At 43.1% G+C, this 17300-nt stretch overlaps 1 protein-coding gene across 1 annotated transcript; it reads left to right on the plus strand.

The window, feature by feature from the left end:
• The first annotated feature begins 1485 nt into the window (after positions 1-1485).
• LOC104156702 (chromosome unknown open reading frame, human C7orf25) lies at positions 1486-3047 on the plus strand. Its single transcript, XM_009702219.1, has one exon. The coding sequence runs from the start codon at positions 1501-1503 to the stop codon at positions 2767-2769; it is 1269 nt and encodes a 422-aa protein (XP_009700521.1). The 5' UTR covers positions 1486-1500; the 3' UTR covers positions 2770-3047.
• Positions 3048-17300: the final 14253 nt, after the last annotated feature.

The raw sequence follows: 17300 nt of genomic DNA on the forward strand, positions 1-17300 counted from the left end.
AGTTCTTCTTCTGAGGCCCTGCGGTTAGTAGCAAGGCCGCCTCGCGGTTGTTGTGCTGGAAAAATAGTTGGGTTTGTGGGATTAATTTACTGGGAAGCTTGAAGTAAGGTTCGTTTTCGAGCCTCTTTATGTTTGTAGAAGTTGCGGCTGCTGTGAGGGGAGGTGCCAAAATAGTAACTGCGTGGCTTTACGTATAAGAATAAACTTGTGGGAACGGTGAGGACTTTGGGGGGTTTTCAGTGGCCTCCCCTGACCCTGAAGAGAGTAGGTCGCGTTGGAGACATTAGGCTTTTTGGTTGCGAAGAAGGGGAAGGTTTTGGTGACGTTGGATAGTGGCTGGGCTGGTGGCAGGCAGTGCTGACTGCGCTTGAACTTGTGCGTGATGCAAGGGGGACTTCAGCTGCTTGAAGCCGGGCTCCACAGTTGCCCTGGCAGAGCCCGCTGCAGGACTCGGGCCCTGTCCTCTTGCTCGACTTCAGCTGAAGCTGCATTTGACTTGCCCTTTAATACCAGTTTTCTTCAGTACGCAGCCCAGGTAGGAATTACAGGAGCATGTGTTTATACTCTTAGTTGGGAGTCAAAGTCGATTAATTGCACTATTCATAGTTTACTGCCCGTCTTGAAAAATGGTACTGTTTACTGTGGTATTGAATCCTACATTTTGCAAAGCGAGCCCGTGTTCGGTTAAGTAATTCCTGTCATACTTTCCTCAGGGAGGCATACAGAAGTAATATGGACACAAAGGAGTAGACTTACGGGGTGCAACACAATAGATCTCTCGTAGAACTAGAAAACGTAGAGATTTCTAGATCCTTCTGGCTCTAGAATTAGGAATCGTAGTCTGTCATGGTGCTGTGTAATGTTGAAACTTTGCCAGGAGGTTGTTAGGGGCTCATTCACCGAGTTGTCAGTTGGAAGCTGGAGAGGACAGAGCTGTGCTACCCGTAATTGTAAAATGCAACAGGCTTCCTCTGTTAAAATACTTGCTGGGAGCCAGACTTCACAGTTTTTATGTACGTCTGTAAGGATGTTGGGTAGCTTTTATATTTTAATGGTAAATGTGCTGAGAGGCAAGATTTGCTTATGGCATTAAAAGGATTTCTAATTTTGCTTTGGATGGCAACTTTTGCAAATGAGCTGTGAGAGTTGAGATCTAAGTGACTAGCTCAGTGAAGGGCTCGCACGCGAGGGGAAAAACCACAAACTTACAAGGTGTGTGTGGAGACTTGAATGCTGCTCATCTCCCTTGCTGAGAACTGAGATCTTCTGAGGCGGTAGGTTGGATCCCCAGAGGAAAAGGAAAGGAATTGAACTCTTCAGTGGGACTTGTGCTGAGGTTCCTGATGCTTGTGCTTTACAATACTGGTAGCTGTTGCGCTAAATCTACTGCAAGGCTCCAGTATATACTGTTGCAAAGACCTCTTTTGGCTGTCTTTATTCTTGGCCGTGCAGTAACAATCTTCTCTTTTGCTTTCACTTGATAGGAATAATGTTTCCAACATGTCTGTGCAGTCGCTGCTTTGTGAAAGGATTGCTGTTGCCAATGAATTGATCAAGAGAGCAGAAGCCCTCTCCAAGTCCCAGAAAAGGAGGATAGAAGGTGGGGCAAAACTATGTGGCAAACTGAAGGCTGAGCTAAACTTCTTGCGCAAGGTGGAGGCCGGGAAGGTGGCCATTAAAGAATCCCATCTGCAGAGTACAAACCTTACCCATCTCCAAGCTGTTATTCAGTCAGCAGAGAAACTGGAGGATGTTGTCAGTGTCCTTCATGTCTTTGCTTATGAGGACAGGTTTGGAGACAAACAGACGCTGGTGGTAGATGTTGTTGCAAACGGAGGTCACACGTGGGTGAAGGCCATCGGTCGGAAGGCTGAGGCCCTGCACAACATCTGGCTGGGGAGAGGCCAGTATGGTGACAAAAGCATCATTGAGCAGGCAGAGGATTTCCTGCAAGCAAGCCGTCAGCAGCCGGTGGAGTACAGCAATCCCCACATAATCTTTGCCTTCTACAACAGCGTGTCCAGTCCTATGGCAGAGAGACTCAAGGAGATGGGAATATCTGTGCGAGGAGACGTTGTTGCTGTGAACTTACTGGCAGAGCCATCTACAGAAAACCAGCGCCTTAGCGCCAGTGAATCAGATGAAGAAGGCCCTGAACTCCTGCAGGTGAGCAGAGTAGACCGGGAGAATTTAGTGGCCAGCATTGCTTTTCCTACCCAGATCAAAGTAAATGTGTGCAATAGAGTTAACTTGGACATCACTACCTTAATAACCTACGTCTCTGCTCTGAGCTATGGTGGCTGCTACTTCATCTTCAAAGAAAAACTGCTAACAGAGCAAGCGGCTCAAGAAAGGAGGGAGAGAGTCCTGCCTCAGCTGGAGCAGTTCATGGAGGGGAAAGAGCTCTTTGCCTGTGAATCTGCTGTCAGAGACTTTCAGTCCATCTTGGAAACGCTGGGAGGACCTGGAGAGAAAGAGCGAGCTGCGTTGCTTGTTAAAAGAATTAATGTGGTGCCTGATCAGCCGTCTGACCGTGCCTTAGGACTAGTGGCTAGTTCAAAAATCAACAGCCGTTCTCTAACCATTTTTGGGACAGGAGACACTTTAAAAGCCATCACCATGACCGCAAATAGTGGTTTTGTGAGGGCAGCTGCTAACCAAGGTGTCAGGTTCAGTGTTTTTGTCCATCAGCCACGAGCATTGACAGAAAGTAAAGAATCTGTTGCCACACCTTTACCAAAGAGCTGCCCAGCTGATAACGGACTGTAGGTCATTCAATGCGTTAGTCATGGAAATATTGCAGGTGCTGCAGTGTAGGCATTTGGAGAAACAGAAAAATTGTAACATACGTTTTTGGGTGCGTATCAGTGAAGACAGTAACTGTAGCAGTGGAAGGGCTCCTCAAGGGATTTGCAATATCTTTGCTCAGTCCTTGGGGTTTTTTTGTTCAGCTGACCATTAATTTATTCACTAATGTTAATAAGATTCCAGTGAAAATTGTTAACTGCCTTACAGTATATTAATTTTATGCATCCCTATTAAAAAGTTCAGTTCAAGCACAGTTGCAGTTGTGCCCTTGTCAGTTTTGTCCTCTTCAGCTAGGTTAAATTCAGCACCTTAAATGGACTTCAGACTTGACTTCTGTGGAATGTAAATCTTTCTTTCACCTATCCTATTCAACTGAATTCTTTGTTGATTCAGAGGTAGCTTGTGTAGAGACCTAGGCCTTTTTGGGTGTATGCTGTTTTGTGAAGATATGACTAGTAGCCATGAGTAGAAACCAACTTAAGCCTTCTTTCACTGAAAGGAACCTCTGTATTTATACCATGTTAGACTGAATTGGGCAACAGGTTTAAAATTCCTGGAAAAAATCAGTTGAAATTGGAGTTGGCACTAATATATTGTGGCTCTTGCACCAAACGGGACAGCTGGTGGTAGCAGACCAAGGAGGCAAGTCAGCTTCCCTTTTCTCTTAGCCTTTTCTCAAGTGCCAAGTCTTGCTGGGTGAAAAACCCAGCTTGAGGCTTTGGATAACAGAATCCTCCTAAACTGAGCCTGCAGCCAGGTAGTTTGTGGTACTAGCAAGCTCATGGTGAACTTGAATTTGGCTCTGTTGTTTGTGGATTACCTCAAACAAAGCCTCACTGAGGTCCTTTAGTGTTGGCGTGGTGGAGGAGGAGGTTTGGGGGGTATGTTGTTGATCACTAGTTGGCCCTATAGTAGAAGCTTTTTCACTGGTGGTGTAACTGCTGGTTTTATTCAAAGTGTGGAGTAAACAACAATTTCTTATTTTTTTTTTTCCAGAGGAGAGTTGCTGTTTTAAGAAGTCTTTCTAATGTTTTTCTGTATGCTGTAATGACAGCACTTGCTGCTTGGTGTTAATTCGCATCAGGTTCCTAGTGGAAAATTTTGAGATGCCAGAGTGAATCTCTTGGCCCTGAGCTATACATTTTATCAGGTCAATGAAAGAGATACCCACTGAATATTTTATAGGCTCTTGTTGTTCAACAAGATAGCATTATTATGCAGCTTATAGTTCAGGAAAAGAATATTTTCTTGCCTCTTGCCACTCCACTCTAAATTTCTTCCTACAGTACAATGTAGCTGCAATGCTGCCCTTAGCCATAGTCTCTACCTATTTATTTCTGTCTCCTGTACTCTGGTACGCTCCAGCATGGGTGTAAAGATACTGGTATGCCAGCAAAACCACTCTGCGTGCCTCTTCCAGCCTAGTAAGCGTAACGCCAAGGAACAAAAGCATACTTTTTGTCAGTGCAACTCTTGCTCCGCTCTGTTCTTACTGTCCCTGTAGAGTAAGCTGTTAGGAGTTACCAGCAGTATCCCCATGCTGTGTATCTTTACCTGTAGCTTTTAACAATGCAGAGGGCAGCCTGCTCTTCAACTGCCCCTCGTTTCTGCTGCTCACTGAGGTAGTTCATGGGGTTTAGTTAAGATGGGTGGAACTGGATTTTGGTTTTTGCTGCTTCAGTGTCTGGTCTTCTGCCTGCCAGTTTCACAGGTCTCCTGTGGTGGGTGGTTCTAACAAAACACTTAGCTTGTTCCTACAGTCTAATGCTGTGTAACAAAACCTCATGGCAGGATACATCCCCCACTGTATCCGTTAATTTTCCTGAAAGTTCTGAAGGGAAAGGAGGACCAACACGATGAAACAATTCAAATAACGTGTTGGCTGTGCTGCAGAAATGCAAGTCTGCCTCAGTAGTTATCAGCGCAAGCTTCATCGTACAGGCGCTTAGGGAGACAGCGCTTTCTTGTGGTGTGATGGATTCACCGGAACAAAACCACGGCTGTGTGTGAAATGTTACAGCGCTGTAAAGAGCTGGAAAGAAAGGTGCCTTTCATTTCTGCCATGAGAGGTCTTGCACTGGACACCTGTGCGATGCCTTTCCTCTGCAGTAGGTGTGGGAGTAGAGATGGGAGAGGCCGTCTGTGGAGAATAAGAGAGAACTCTGTCTCAAAACTATGTTTCTGTTTGGTATCAGAAGTCCTGAAAGAAGGTACAAGAAACCTCCTAGTGAATTAATTTATGAACAAACAACCTGGGAGAGAGGGGTTCTTTTGCTTTGCAACTCAGAGCTTTAAAAGGAGATCGCAACAGACACCTTACTATTTATCACTGATTAATCTGTTTTACAGCCTTACAGGATATACTTAAAGCTAAGTGCATGGTGACAATGTCCTTATGCATGGTAATTAATTATGGCATTTTAAGAACGAATACTTTGTATTTAAGTTATTTCAATTTGCTTGCAGCCTTTCTACCCTGATGAGGGTTTTGAATAAGTGGGAGAGACCTAGTTCAATTCATTCCTTGCTGTGACTCTTAAGAAGTGCATTTCCGTCATTTTCCTTGCTGTACCCCATTCAGTACTCTTGAATGTCCTCTTGGGCACCCTCTAAAGAGGTTTCTCCAAATCATGGATGAGAGGGCAGTGACCCACATTCTTACCTGGTAGGTGACCCAGAGAATGTGCTGAAAAGGAAATAATCGCTGTGTTGCCTAGATTGGAAGTGGGTGAGCTCTGCTAGCTGTCGTTTCTTCACTGCTGCAGAGCTAGCTGACTTGTTTTGTAGTGGCAGTTTTGTGTGAGCATTAAGTGCAACTCTGTTTAAAAGCCTTTCTATCTGGAGCCATCCTGTGGCGATTGTCTTTGTTACCAGTCACTTTTGCCCAACACAGTATTTGTTACTGAATCCGTTTTCTTTTACAAATTCCTACCAATCATATGAGCAATGTTTTAGGAATACAAAACTCTAGAAATTGTCTGCCACTGTGCAACTTGAGGGTTTTTTAATTGTTATTTTGTGTCTCCCTATTGCATGTTGCAATAAAAAGCTCAGAATGTAGATGTTTGTTTTGTGGTTTTTTGTTTGGGTTTTTTTTGTTTGGGTTTTTGTTTGCTTGGTTTTTTAGAAGCTATTTTTGTCTTCCATGGTTTTCTGGCTTATTGGTCAAACAGGAGTGCAATGCTGACAGACAGACTATAAGAATTGCTTTGTAAGATGAAACCTGAAACTGAATGCTGGCTTGGAACCAAAATGTGTTTTCATTGTAATATTTGGTGGCTTTTGTATCGCCTTCCAAGATACTGGTGAAATATATATATAAACCAGTGTTCTGGTCTGGTGTGTTCAGATAGATTCTACTTAATTTCACAAATGGGGGATTAGGCATTGGACTTTCCTTATTTATGACTTTGCAAATCACAAAATTAGAAGATACTGAATTATGTTTGAAATTAAATTGAAAAAAAATTGAAGTCGAAGGCTGCTTATCCTTTCTTCCAGTATCACACAACTTTGTCTATGCTACACCAGCCACCTGAGGATACGGCAACATCCCACTTGCTGCAATGGATTTTGTTTGGGGCTTTTAATGAAATTTTTCAGCATTAAGTTCTTTGGCAAAGATGGATTCCTAAACTGTTTTGGAGAACCTTATTCTTCTGGCACTTTTAATTTATTTTACGTTATCTCTGTATAGTTCCATAGTCTCTGAGGGGAGCCAGCATCTCTGCTCTGTGCAGCACTCAGCCTGCTCTCTTCACTCCAACAGTAAGAATACCAAACAAGGAATGCTGCGATTGATGCCAGGCAGTACAAAGCACTTGGATATTATATGAGAAATAAATTGGTAAGTTAAGTTCTTAATACATTCATGTTTCTAATTTGTCAAAAGCAGACTTATTTTTGGACACAGCTGTGTTTGTTCTTTACTTACTGTTGTTCTGGCTGACAAAATTTGCAGATAAATGACTTGTTTGTCATTGTACCTGCAAGCCATGAAAACACCGAGAGGTAGTTTTGTGTGTTGCAGCCACAGCTGTGTAAAAGTGTTATTCTTGCGTAGGTTAACAAGCTAAATAGTGGTTTGTGTTTCAAATTGTCCCCCTCTGATGATGATGCCTTCAGCAGGCTTAAAGCAATCTGCTGAAGTCTTCTGGTGCCGGTCTGAAAATACTTTCACAACCCTGTTCCTTGTTCCTGGAAACTGAACGTAGGCTTGGTCACAACAGTAAGAAAACAAGAAAACACAAGCATCAGTTGTTTGAAGTAAGTCTGAGAGGAGACCTAGGAAAAAATACCCTTTTGTTAAAGTGGAGCAAGGAAAGGATTTAAAATAATGACAAAGCATGCAGTTGCAATTACATTCTTTATTTCAGGTTATTATGCAAGCAAAACAGCACAGGTCACCTGTTACCTAATTAACCTGGTAAAGTAAGCAAGAATTAGATGGGATTCTTGAACCAAAGGCTATGGTTACAGTTTTCCTGCAAGCTGTAGTTTTAGGAACTGTTTCACCATCCAGCTGGCTGCAGGTACCGCGTGTGTGTTCTTTTGTGGTGAAGTCAACTCTGTAGGTACGTGTGGCTGTTGCTTTTCCACCAAGATTTAATGTTGCAGTTTATTCTAGAGTGGAAACAAAGAGAGGGAACGTAAAACTTAATACCCTGAGTGACAGAACTGCTTGGAATTGCGACTTTGGGGCTTCGCCAATTGTTTCCTATGAACACCATGGAAATTAAGGTTGTTCCTACATAAACTGTTGTAAAGAACAAGCAAACAGAAAAACAACCTCCTCAAGCCATTCATTGTTCAGAAGATGCTTCTGTCCATCTAAAAGAGCCTCACTGATAATGTCTTACGTAAGACATTCCTCTCTTAAAAAAAAAAAACAAAAAGCCAACAAAACAAACCCCAAGAACCCCCCAAAATCAAAACAACAAAAACAACAACAACCAAACAAAAGAAAACCAAAAGAATTAACAGCATCTGATAATGAAGCTGTGTCCCTTCATTAATAAGGCTGAGTGCATGATAAAGCAGCTCACTGTGGTAGTGAGAAATGTGGAGATACAGGGCACAGAAGTTTACACTGCAGTGTAGGTACCAAAATCCAGGGGCTAGAGGAATGAGCAGCATGAGTGCTTGATGGTATTTTTTTTGCTGAGGTTCATTACATCCATTTTCTGAAGCATTTTTGGTCTCAACACTGCCTTGGTGGTAACAGTAGGGAAGGTGATAGTTCACAGTGAGCTCAGGAAATTCTATGGTAGCGTTTCCTTGTTATGTTGGTGCTATAAAATGGACTCATTTCGAGGGTTGCTCCATTTTTCTGAAACCACACTGGACATGATATTATAACTTCCAGTTTTTCTAGCACAGACATTGTCCTAAATGCCACTGAAGTAAGTAGGAGAAACAAATAAATGTTTTCAAAATAAATGTTTTCAAGGGAAAACTCTCTCAAAAGATGAGGCAGCTGATGTGAACAAGAGTAAAGGTATGTAGGAAGTTAAGTCGGTGTCAGACTGTCTTGCTAGCCAGACTAGAAGCATGGTAGGAATTGGTGAGGATGGGGAAAAGTAATTCTTTGGTATATCCCCTCCCATGCTCTGTGCTCTGCTGTGAGCTCTGGAGAAGCTGCTGATAGCTCTAAGGGCAAATGGTAGAGCCTTCAAATGTAACACTGTTCAAGACGAGATCTTTGGGTGATATATCTCACACAACCTCCTTGCAGGTGAGAGCTCCGTATGGATGGATGATATGACAGACCCTCTGCTGGTTTGCAGTCACTGAATTTCTGACTCCTCCTCAGGTTTTTCCTTCTGTAGGGGATAATTTGGCCCAACTTTACAGAGATGAGGTTTGCCAGTGTGAAATGTCACTCAGGCAGACCACAGCACTTCACAACAATGAAGCTCCACCATATAAATCTGGTTTTGGTATTTTTTTTCCACATTAAGAATGCACATTATAAGCCAGCGTTAACTGAATCCACAAGAGAAACTTCTATCATGGAGAGGGGAGTGTGACCTCCTTATTTCACATACAGCTGTAAAATGCAGTCATTCATAACAACACAATTCATCTTAAGAAGTCTCACCTTCCTCTCCGTACTAGCGATTTATTTATGTTTTTGGAGGAGAGGAGCAGAAGGTGGCTAGATCTCTGGCATGCCAGATACCCTACCAGAAGGAGAGACTGCAAGGAAAAGCAGCGGGTTGTATGTCTTGCCCCATTAGTGCAGGAAAGGTAGGAGCACTGGAGTAACAAAATTGAGATACCAGTAACATGGACAATCAAAGACAAAATGCGTCTTACCAGATATTTCAGTGGTTGACTCCTGGGTTGGTTCTTCGCTTGGCTCCACACTCGGCTTAGGGGTAGATTCAGTACTTGGCTCTCCGCTCAGCTCCCAAGTGGCCTGTTCGCCTTCTTGCACTCCAGTGTTGCCAACTTGCTCTGTGCCTTCCTCCTTGTCTGGGTCTCTGCTGTGGTCCAGGGGGAGCTCTGTGCTTGGTTGTATGCTGGGACCTCTGCTTTGCTCCACACTTCTTCCCTCAAGCACAGGGGTGACAGGGGTACCTACAAATAAAATGAATTTACATGGCTGAGGAGGATGGTTTGAAAAGCCAAGTTACTTCCAGGGGTGTCTAAACATGTACGCAGTTGCTTTTGTGGATCAGAGAGCCCAAGTAGGAGTTTGAAGAAGGGGAAAAAAAAATAATCTGGGAATAAGTACACTCTGGAACATGAATTCTATTTCAAATTGACAAAGATTGATTTGCCGATATGTTGACTCACCTTGTGCCTTTAGCAGATCGACCAGAATCAGAGCCAGCAGCGCTGAAAGGATTGCCATCTTTTTCAGCATGGCTACCTAAATGCCACGTTAAGCACGAACGTTTGGAGCGAAACTTGAAGTACGCAGCGGATAGAAAGCCCTGGGTATTTAAAGGCAAGCTCATACCTCTGCGCACTTTGGCATCTTCCTGAAAATAACAGGTTGCAAAAACAACATCCAAATTACATTCTCAAGATGAATTTAGGACCTGTCAGGGACTGTAATCAGTCAGTTCCTGCCCCTTGCTACAGGGTGAGATAACCTTTCCTGCAAGCAGTAAAGGACACTGGGGACAGAGAGGTGGGACAGCGGTGGCCCCCAACTGCAGCAGCACTCATGGTGGTGTCACTGTGTGCCTCTGGCAATGCTGGTTTCTCAAGGCAATTGATCTTGTTGGTTTTGAATGGGGATCTTCAAAAATCCTTTGATATGACAGTTGACAAATTGAATGTGTATCGCGGTAACAGGTGAAAGGTGAGGTGTGACTAAAAAATGTGCAGCTGGCTTCTGTGTTGTAAGGAAATAATAACTGTGCGGAAGAACTGTGAGGTTTTGGTCGAGGCTGGATGAGCATTTCACTGGGAAGCCTTCCTTTTCATTGTTGAAAACTCGTGTGTTTGTGCCTGTGTGTATCTAGCATGTGCTAGCTCAGGCAGTGTCTCAGCCCCAAAGTGATGCATTTGAAAGGTTTGGACAGAACCAGACAAATCTCCAAGAGAGGAGCCAGCTCCCTTGTGTGATTTAATTGATTTAATCAGTATTGTTCCAAGGGCCATTTCTGATTCAGAAAAGATACTCTGTTTGTATGGATGCAGGTTTGGTTTGGTTTGGTTTTTGTTTGGTGGTTGTTTTTTTCTAATGCTTTGAGTTGGAAGGGACTTTTAAGGGTCATCTAGTCCAACCCCCCTGCAGTGAGCAGGGACATCTTCAACTCGACTGGGTTGCTCAGAGCCCCGTCCAGCCTGACCTTGAGTGTTTCGAGGGATGGGGCATCTACCACCTCTCTGGGCAACCTGTGCCAGTGTTTCACCAGCAATTTCTTTCTTATAACTACTCTAAATGTAACTTCCTTTAGTTTAAAACCATTACCCCTTGCCCTGTCACAACAGGCCTTGCTAAAAAGTTTGTCCCAATCTCTTATAAGCCCCTTTAGGTACTGGAAAGCTGCTCTAAGGTCTCCCTGGAGCCTTCTCTTCTCCAGGCTGAACAACCCCAACTCTCTCAGCCTGTCCTCACAAGAGAGGTTCTCCAGCCCTCCATGTTCCTCATGACCTTCCCCATTGCTACTCACCACTAACCAGGGCAATGGGTCGTGGCAAGACATTTGCAGGTTGTGGCAAGTGTAACTAGGTTAGTTATGTTTTGGGCTCTGCTGGAGGGAGCAGCGGACCTCAGGTCTGTGTGTTCAACGCTCCGTGATGCAGACGGAGAACTGTGGGCCTGGTTCTGTATATTACATTCGTATGAGTGAGTGGTGTAATTGCTATAACTAGCAATTCTGCAATAATTATCAGAATTAGGTTAATGTCGAATCAATGTAAAGGAATTCAGAATCTGGCTCTCTAAGGTTCCCCTCCCCATTTCCCTGATTTCACTTGTTTAATATTGCATCAACTTAGTTTTTCAGCAGTGTTTCTTTCAAGTTGCTTCTACCTCTAGGGTTTGCCTGAGGCACTGTTCTTCTAATCAAGCTTTTTATGGTGCAACAGAAGGATTTTATTTTTTTCTTGAAGTAAAAAAGAAAAACTGATGCCCATGAACACCTACAGATATGCAGCCGCTGCAGCAGACTTCTCCTGTGTTAGTAGTTTCAATTGAAGGTTGATGTGTAACATCTTTTTTTCAAATGTGAATGGAAGAATTTGTAGCCGACTCACCTATAGAAGGTTTAATTTGCAGAAGTAGACTCAGTGTGAAAGACCTGTAAGACTAGATTGCACAACAAGAGACAGAAACTACTGTTTTAAAAACAAGCTTTTTTTTTTTTTCCTGTTAGCAGCAAGGACCAGATTTTCTGGAAAGGCAAAGGATGCCAAGACTATTTCATTCTTTTCCTGTGAGCTGAGGGTTGTAAGTGCCCTAGGGCGTCTTGTGTCAGATATAACTATTTATGTTTTGGGAAAAGGATCTGTGGTAGTGTCCCTTCAGGTACTTTATTTGCATTTTGCAAAGAGTTTTCTTCCTTTGCATGGAGATTAGCTTGGGAGAAAAGGAAAGTCAAAGATTCTCTTTCTTCAGAGTCAAATTCCACAGGAAGAAGAGGAGTTTTGTGGACTGTACGTAGTGCTTAATGTTCCAGCAAGCTTCATGAAGCTAATTTTTTTTTTTTTGGTTTGTCAGTAAGGCAAATCTTGGCCTTTTCTGGAGAATCTGGGAAAAAATATAAAGTCAGGCTCTTTTGTGTATAGATAAGGATAGGATGAGTTACATATCAGAAGCTCTAAATATAACTGTTTGAAATAATGCTTTGTGATTCAGGCCAGACTTTCAGCACTACTTGGGACTCAGCTACTTTTTTCCCCAGAAGTCCAATGTAATTTATAAAGGTGAATAAGTTTTTATCACTTCACAGCTGGGGATACTGAGGAACAGACAAGACTACAAGACTGAATGAATGATAGCCTACTGCCTCACAGGGATGTCTCAAAGTATTTATCTCAATTTTTCCAGATATGGGCGGGCGGGCCTGAAGAGGAGGTGAAGGAGGTCATGAGAGAGAGAAAGATGTTATGGAAAGTGAAGATACCTGTGGTAGGTCAGAAGGAATTGGCGTTTGGGGTGTGTGTTCTTTGTAGGCGATCTCTACAGTTCAACATAGAATAACTCAGGAATGGTAAAGTTGAAACGAGTCCTGCTGTCCTCACTTGAGCCCTGTGCAAACTTGAGGTCCACTTTTATCACAGGGAGTGTAAAGATGCTATGTCATAAGCTGTCGTTGGACAATTTGCCCACAGAGTTCCCTTCTTTCTAGCTGTCACTAATGAGGTTTTTGGGTAGGCCCAAATCCCATGTTTGTTTCTGATCATTGTAGGCATTATTTGGGCTGTCTCATTGTCTCCAATAGCATTAAGTGATTTTGGAATCATGTTACATTTTTGGCCTTATTAAAATCTGATGACAGTGATTTCCATCAGCTAACGATGGAAAAATGAATTAAATGCTTGAGAAATTAACCCATGATGTATGGCCAATAGCAAGGTGGAGAGTTGACCTTTGCAGAAAAGCTGTCAGAAGTCACCTGCTTTATGTGTCTTCATTTCTAAAGACATTTCAGAGCTGGCTTTGATGTTCGACTGTCTAAATCAACCCAGAGGTCCGCTGTGTAAGGAGAATGTCCAACTGCTCAAGTAAGGTGGCTTTAAGCCACTCAGTGCGTAGAAGAGAATGATCTGATTCTGCTCTACTTAAATGGAGATCTCCTAGGAGTGGTTCATGCAACTTCCAAAGAGAATTGTGTGCTATCTATTTAACAACCAGGTACGTAACACCTAGTCATTCGGTAATGTAACCTAATGTAATGAAAATACTGTAGATAAGAGGCAGCTCCTCCAAAGCTGTAAGGAGAAGACGGTTTATACCTTGTCTTTTCTGCTCAGTCTTCCAGTTTATAAGAACATGATAAGCTGGGAGCAGTATGAAGCTGTGTAGTCCTTGATTCATCTGTAGAAAGCTTCCACGTTGCTTAAGCACTTCAGTTCGACTTCCTCTTAACTGTACCAACTGAAGGAGTGAAGAAAACTAAAAGACTAAGCACGTGATTCTTTACTTTTCCTGCCCTTTATTGGGAAGTACCATAACTTTGGCTATGCAAATTTGGATGTAAATTTGAATTCTTACATCTGAACTGATATCAAAGCCTTTACAGAAACTCCTATTTAATTTTGAGAGGTGTAATTTGATACAATTTAAATCGGATTGGGTTGCAACTTCCATGGATGGAACCTGGGTAAAATAATAAAAGATCGTTCAACCAGCTTCACTGACAAGAGAGAGATGCCACCCAAACTGGTAGTCTTGATTCCCTCTCCTCTTCTGCTCTGTGCCCCTGTGCTTTCTTTTCTGTTACCAATGGTGCTTAACTGCCTCCTGGCAGTTTGTCACTCTTTAATAAGACAGCTTTGGTCTCCCTTTCATGGAGAGTCATCTGAAAGAGGTCAGGAGGGAAGGAGCTCACCTGAACTTTGCCAGGACAGAGTCGATAGAAGTATTTTCTTATCTGTAAAACTTCAGGCTCTCAGCTTTCTGCCAGAGGGCAAAAATGCTTACTCAGAGATAATGTGACCCTACTCAACCGTTGAGATCTTTGACTTACCAAGCAGCATATTTGACCCCATGATGTCATGGCTTCCCACTGCCTTTGGGAGCTTTTCTGAAATGGAGTCCTTCATGTAGGGAAGGATCTACGGACAAACAAGTGCCATAGCAGCACAGATACCGAGCTCACCTGCTCTGTAAAGGGCGTTCACTGTGGTATCCTAATTCCAGCAGGTTCTGAGAAAATGGGAGAGTGTTTAGTAGAGGCACCTCAGCTCTTCTGCAAGAGCCATGGAGAACGCATCTCAGTCGAATGTGTAAGATGTAATGCAAAATGATTTTATTATTCTGTCACTTTTTCAACATGTTTCAAGATTCTGTAGTTTTCTTAATAATTTTTAAGATTGTGTATGAGACATCAAGTGCCTGGCAATACAGCAGCATTGCCTGCAAGAATATCATTTCCACTCATGAGGAACAAACAGAAATGTTGCTTAGAAATACACTGTATACTTTAAAAATGTTGTGAGTAGCATAATAAAGTCATAGATTTCATACACAGGAGTACCTTTCTTGTACCAGGGAGGTGTGCTCTATTATGGATTGTTTTCCATGTTTTAGGAATCAGTATTACTAAAGCTAGTGGAGGTCATGTTATCAACTTCAATAAGAGCAGCTGTGAGGAGTGCCAGAGCTCATATTTTCTGCCTTTTTTTAATCTTAAGTGAGCAAAGAAATCATCTTCCTTTCCTTCTAGAATGTTCCTCTTGAGGTAAATATCACACCAGTAAATTAGATTCATCCAGCATTTTTGGTTCTCCACGAGTACCTTTTTGCTACGTGCCTTTGCTCCAACTTCATATCTTTGTCGTTGGTATCACTCTTGATAAGTTTTCCATATCAACAGCCCTTGAGCACAGCAGGTGTTGGATCAAGCAAGAGCTTTCTATAGCATCTTGATTATTCTGTTAGGTGTGGGCTTGGATATCCATGGATCCTGCTCAGTTTGCAGTTACGGTACGTGCTGTTTATCTTTGTGAATGCAGGACTGGATGGATCTGAAGCAAGCTTAACCTGTCAAAGGGACAGCTTGCACATATTCAATGTGTTTTGTGAAACCTTGCTAATCCATAGTGAGCCTGCTGGAAGAACAGGGTTGCTTTAAACCTTTGCCACTATCAGCACATGAGTGAGGGACCTGCTCATCAGGATATTCTTGTGAGATGCAAGTCATTCATCTTGAGATCACTGCTCTGATTTGTACTGTGTTTCAAGAAACATTTTTTTTTTATTATTTGGGGAGAGGAGGGATGTTTCAGCAAAGAAGTCAATGGTTATTCTTTTGGGGTGTTTACCAAAAAGGCCACACTAAGACAATAATAGGTTCTGTGCAGTGTTCAGATTTATCTGTTTCACTCTGGCTTTGGTCTGGGTAGTCGTAAGGTTTTTCAATGGGATTGCTGTTGCTTGTTGCTACCTTAAATGTAGGTATTGGTTGTGTCAGTCTTGATTCTTTAAATGCTTCTATTACTGTTTGCCAGTAGAGAGATGGGTTGTGGAGCTCATAAATTTCACTCCCTCTTATCTGACTTCCCTTTGGGGCTAAGACACTTTTAAATTTTTGTGGAGCCAGGTGAGATTTTTGGGTGGAATACTTTCCTGTTGGAAAATATTAATTTGCCGGCACTGAAACATTCAACGTTGCTGCGTTACTGTGTCAAAACACTTGATAGAAACCAGGAGAGAGGCTGGGCAGCCCGTGTGGTTTCCTGCACCTCGCTGACTCCCTGGAAGAGCCTTTCTGCTGAAGCACTTGGATAACCCACTGCTGATTTACAGCTCCCTCAGTTCCTGATTGCCCCGGTAAATCATGGGGCTGAAGACTCTGTCTTGTGAGAACGGACTAGGAGAGCTTGGCTTGTTCAGCCTAAAAAATACAGGGCAGGAGGTGACCTCTTTTGCCACTCATGAACACGTCAGGAGGGTAAATACTGCAGTTGGAGAGCTGTTATAGGTGCTGGCACAGGGGCAAAAAGCTTTACGTACATTTAGACTAGAAAAGGGAAAAGGAGGACAATCCTTCAGAGGGGAAGAGTGAACCAAAAGAACAAGTATTTTTTAAGATGAGGCATGATAAGTGTAAGGAAAGGATTATGTGATCTGATGGGGATAACTGGGGGCTGGATGCAGTGATCCAAAATACCTCTTCGACTCCCCCCCAGCCGCCCCCTACCCGAGACAGAGCAAGCTGGGCAAAAATTAATATTTCAGAATTTCTTCTTCTTGTAGTTTTTACTACTTAAGTCCTGTCTTCAGATGATTTCCCTTTCTCCTCATTCTGCCCACAGAGGAAGAGAAACGGAGTTTTCGCAGAGGCAGGATTACATTTTACAGCCTGATCTAAGCTCCCGTGACATGGAGAAGGGTCTGTATCTCTCTAGGCCCTTCCTGGTCTCCGTTGATTTAACAGCGTGAGGATGGGAATAATGGGCAGGTTTGCACTGCAGTGCAGCCTCTAGGTAGTTCATACTCGAGGTAATGTATATTCTTCCACATCCCAACTTTCTTTAGGCTCTTAGGATTCGATATCGAAGCTTCTTTTATACCTGTATTTTAGTCTGTGGTTATGCAGTTACTTTTTAAATCCAACATAAATTCACAATGCTGCAAATAGCTCTCCAGCACATCCCTACGCCTGACCTCTTGTTCCCACCCTCTTAACTTTTGCCTCTCTGACATTTGTCTGGCTGCGCAGTCAGACAAGCCAGGGGAATCGTTTTGCTGGAAGAGGATTCAAAACAAAAAGGTTGCTTTCTGCTGGATTTGTTTCCCATCCTGGCTCATTGTGCAGCTGGGTGAATGCCCAAAGGGAAAGGATAGTAACGGCTGTAGGGAGGCAGAGGTGTGGAGGATGGACTATGCTGTTCAGCAGCAGTCTCCCTTTATCTTGTGACCTTAAAAGCAACTGGGTTGCAATGAAGATCGAGGCACACAAAGCAGAATGAATGACAGAAATGGAGGCAGAGCTTGCCTTTCCCTTGCCAACAAAGGAGCTATTTGTAACAAAGATGCTGGGAGAACGGAAATTCTGGTCCTACGCAGCGCAGCGTGCCTGCTACTTAGGAGGGAAAGCTGTTGTGATTTGTGGCTACCCAGAAAGGTGCTGTTAGCACAGTAATTGGGATTTCTGTTGAGGAAAAAGCATTACGGGACTATATTAAGGAGGAAATATTCTTTGACTTAAAAGTAGGTGTCAGATGATCGGCTAGGAGAGCTGTGGTTATCTGCTTCTTTTCTTGGCACTAGAAACTGAGTCCCTGTAATACAACGTTTGTCTAATGCAGGGATAAGTACTTTACAAGAAAATCCTGATGGATTCTGCTGTTTGGGTGGTACT

Source organism: Cariama cristata, unplaced genomic scaffold (assembly GCF_000690535.1).
Source record: "Cariama cristata isolate BGI_N322 unplaced genomic scaffold, ASM69053v1 scaffold33646, whole genome shotgun sequence".
NCBI lineage: Eukaryota > Metazoa > Chordata > Aves > Cariamiformes > Cariamidae > Cariama > Cariama cristata.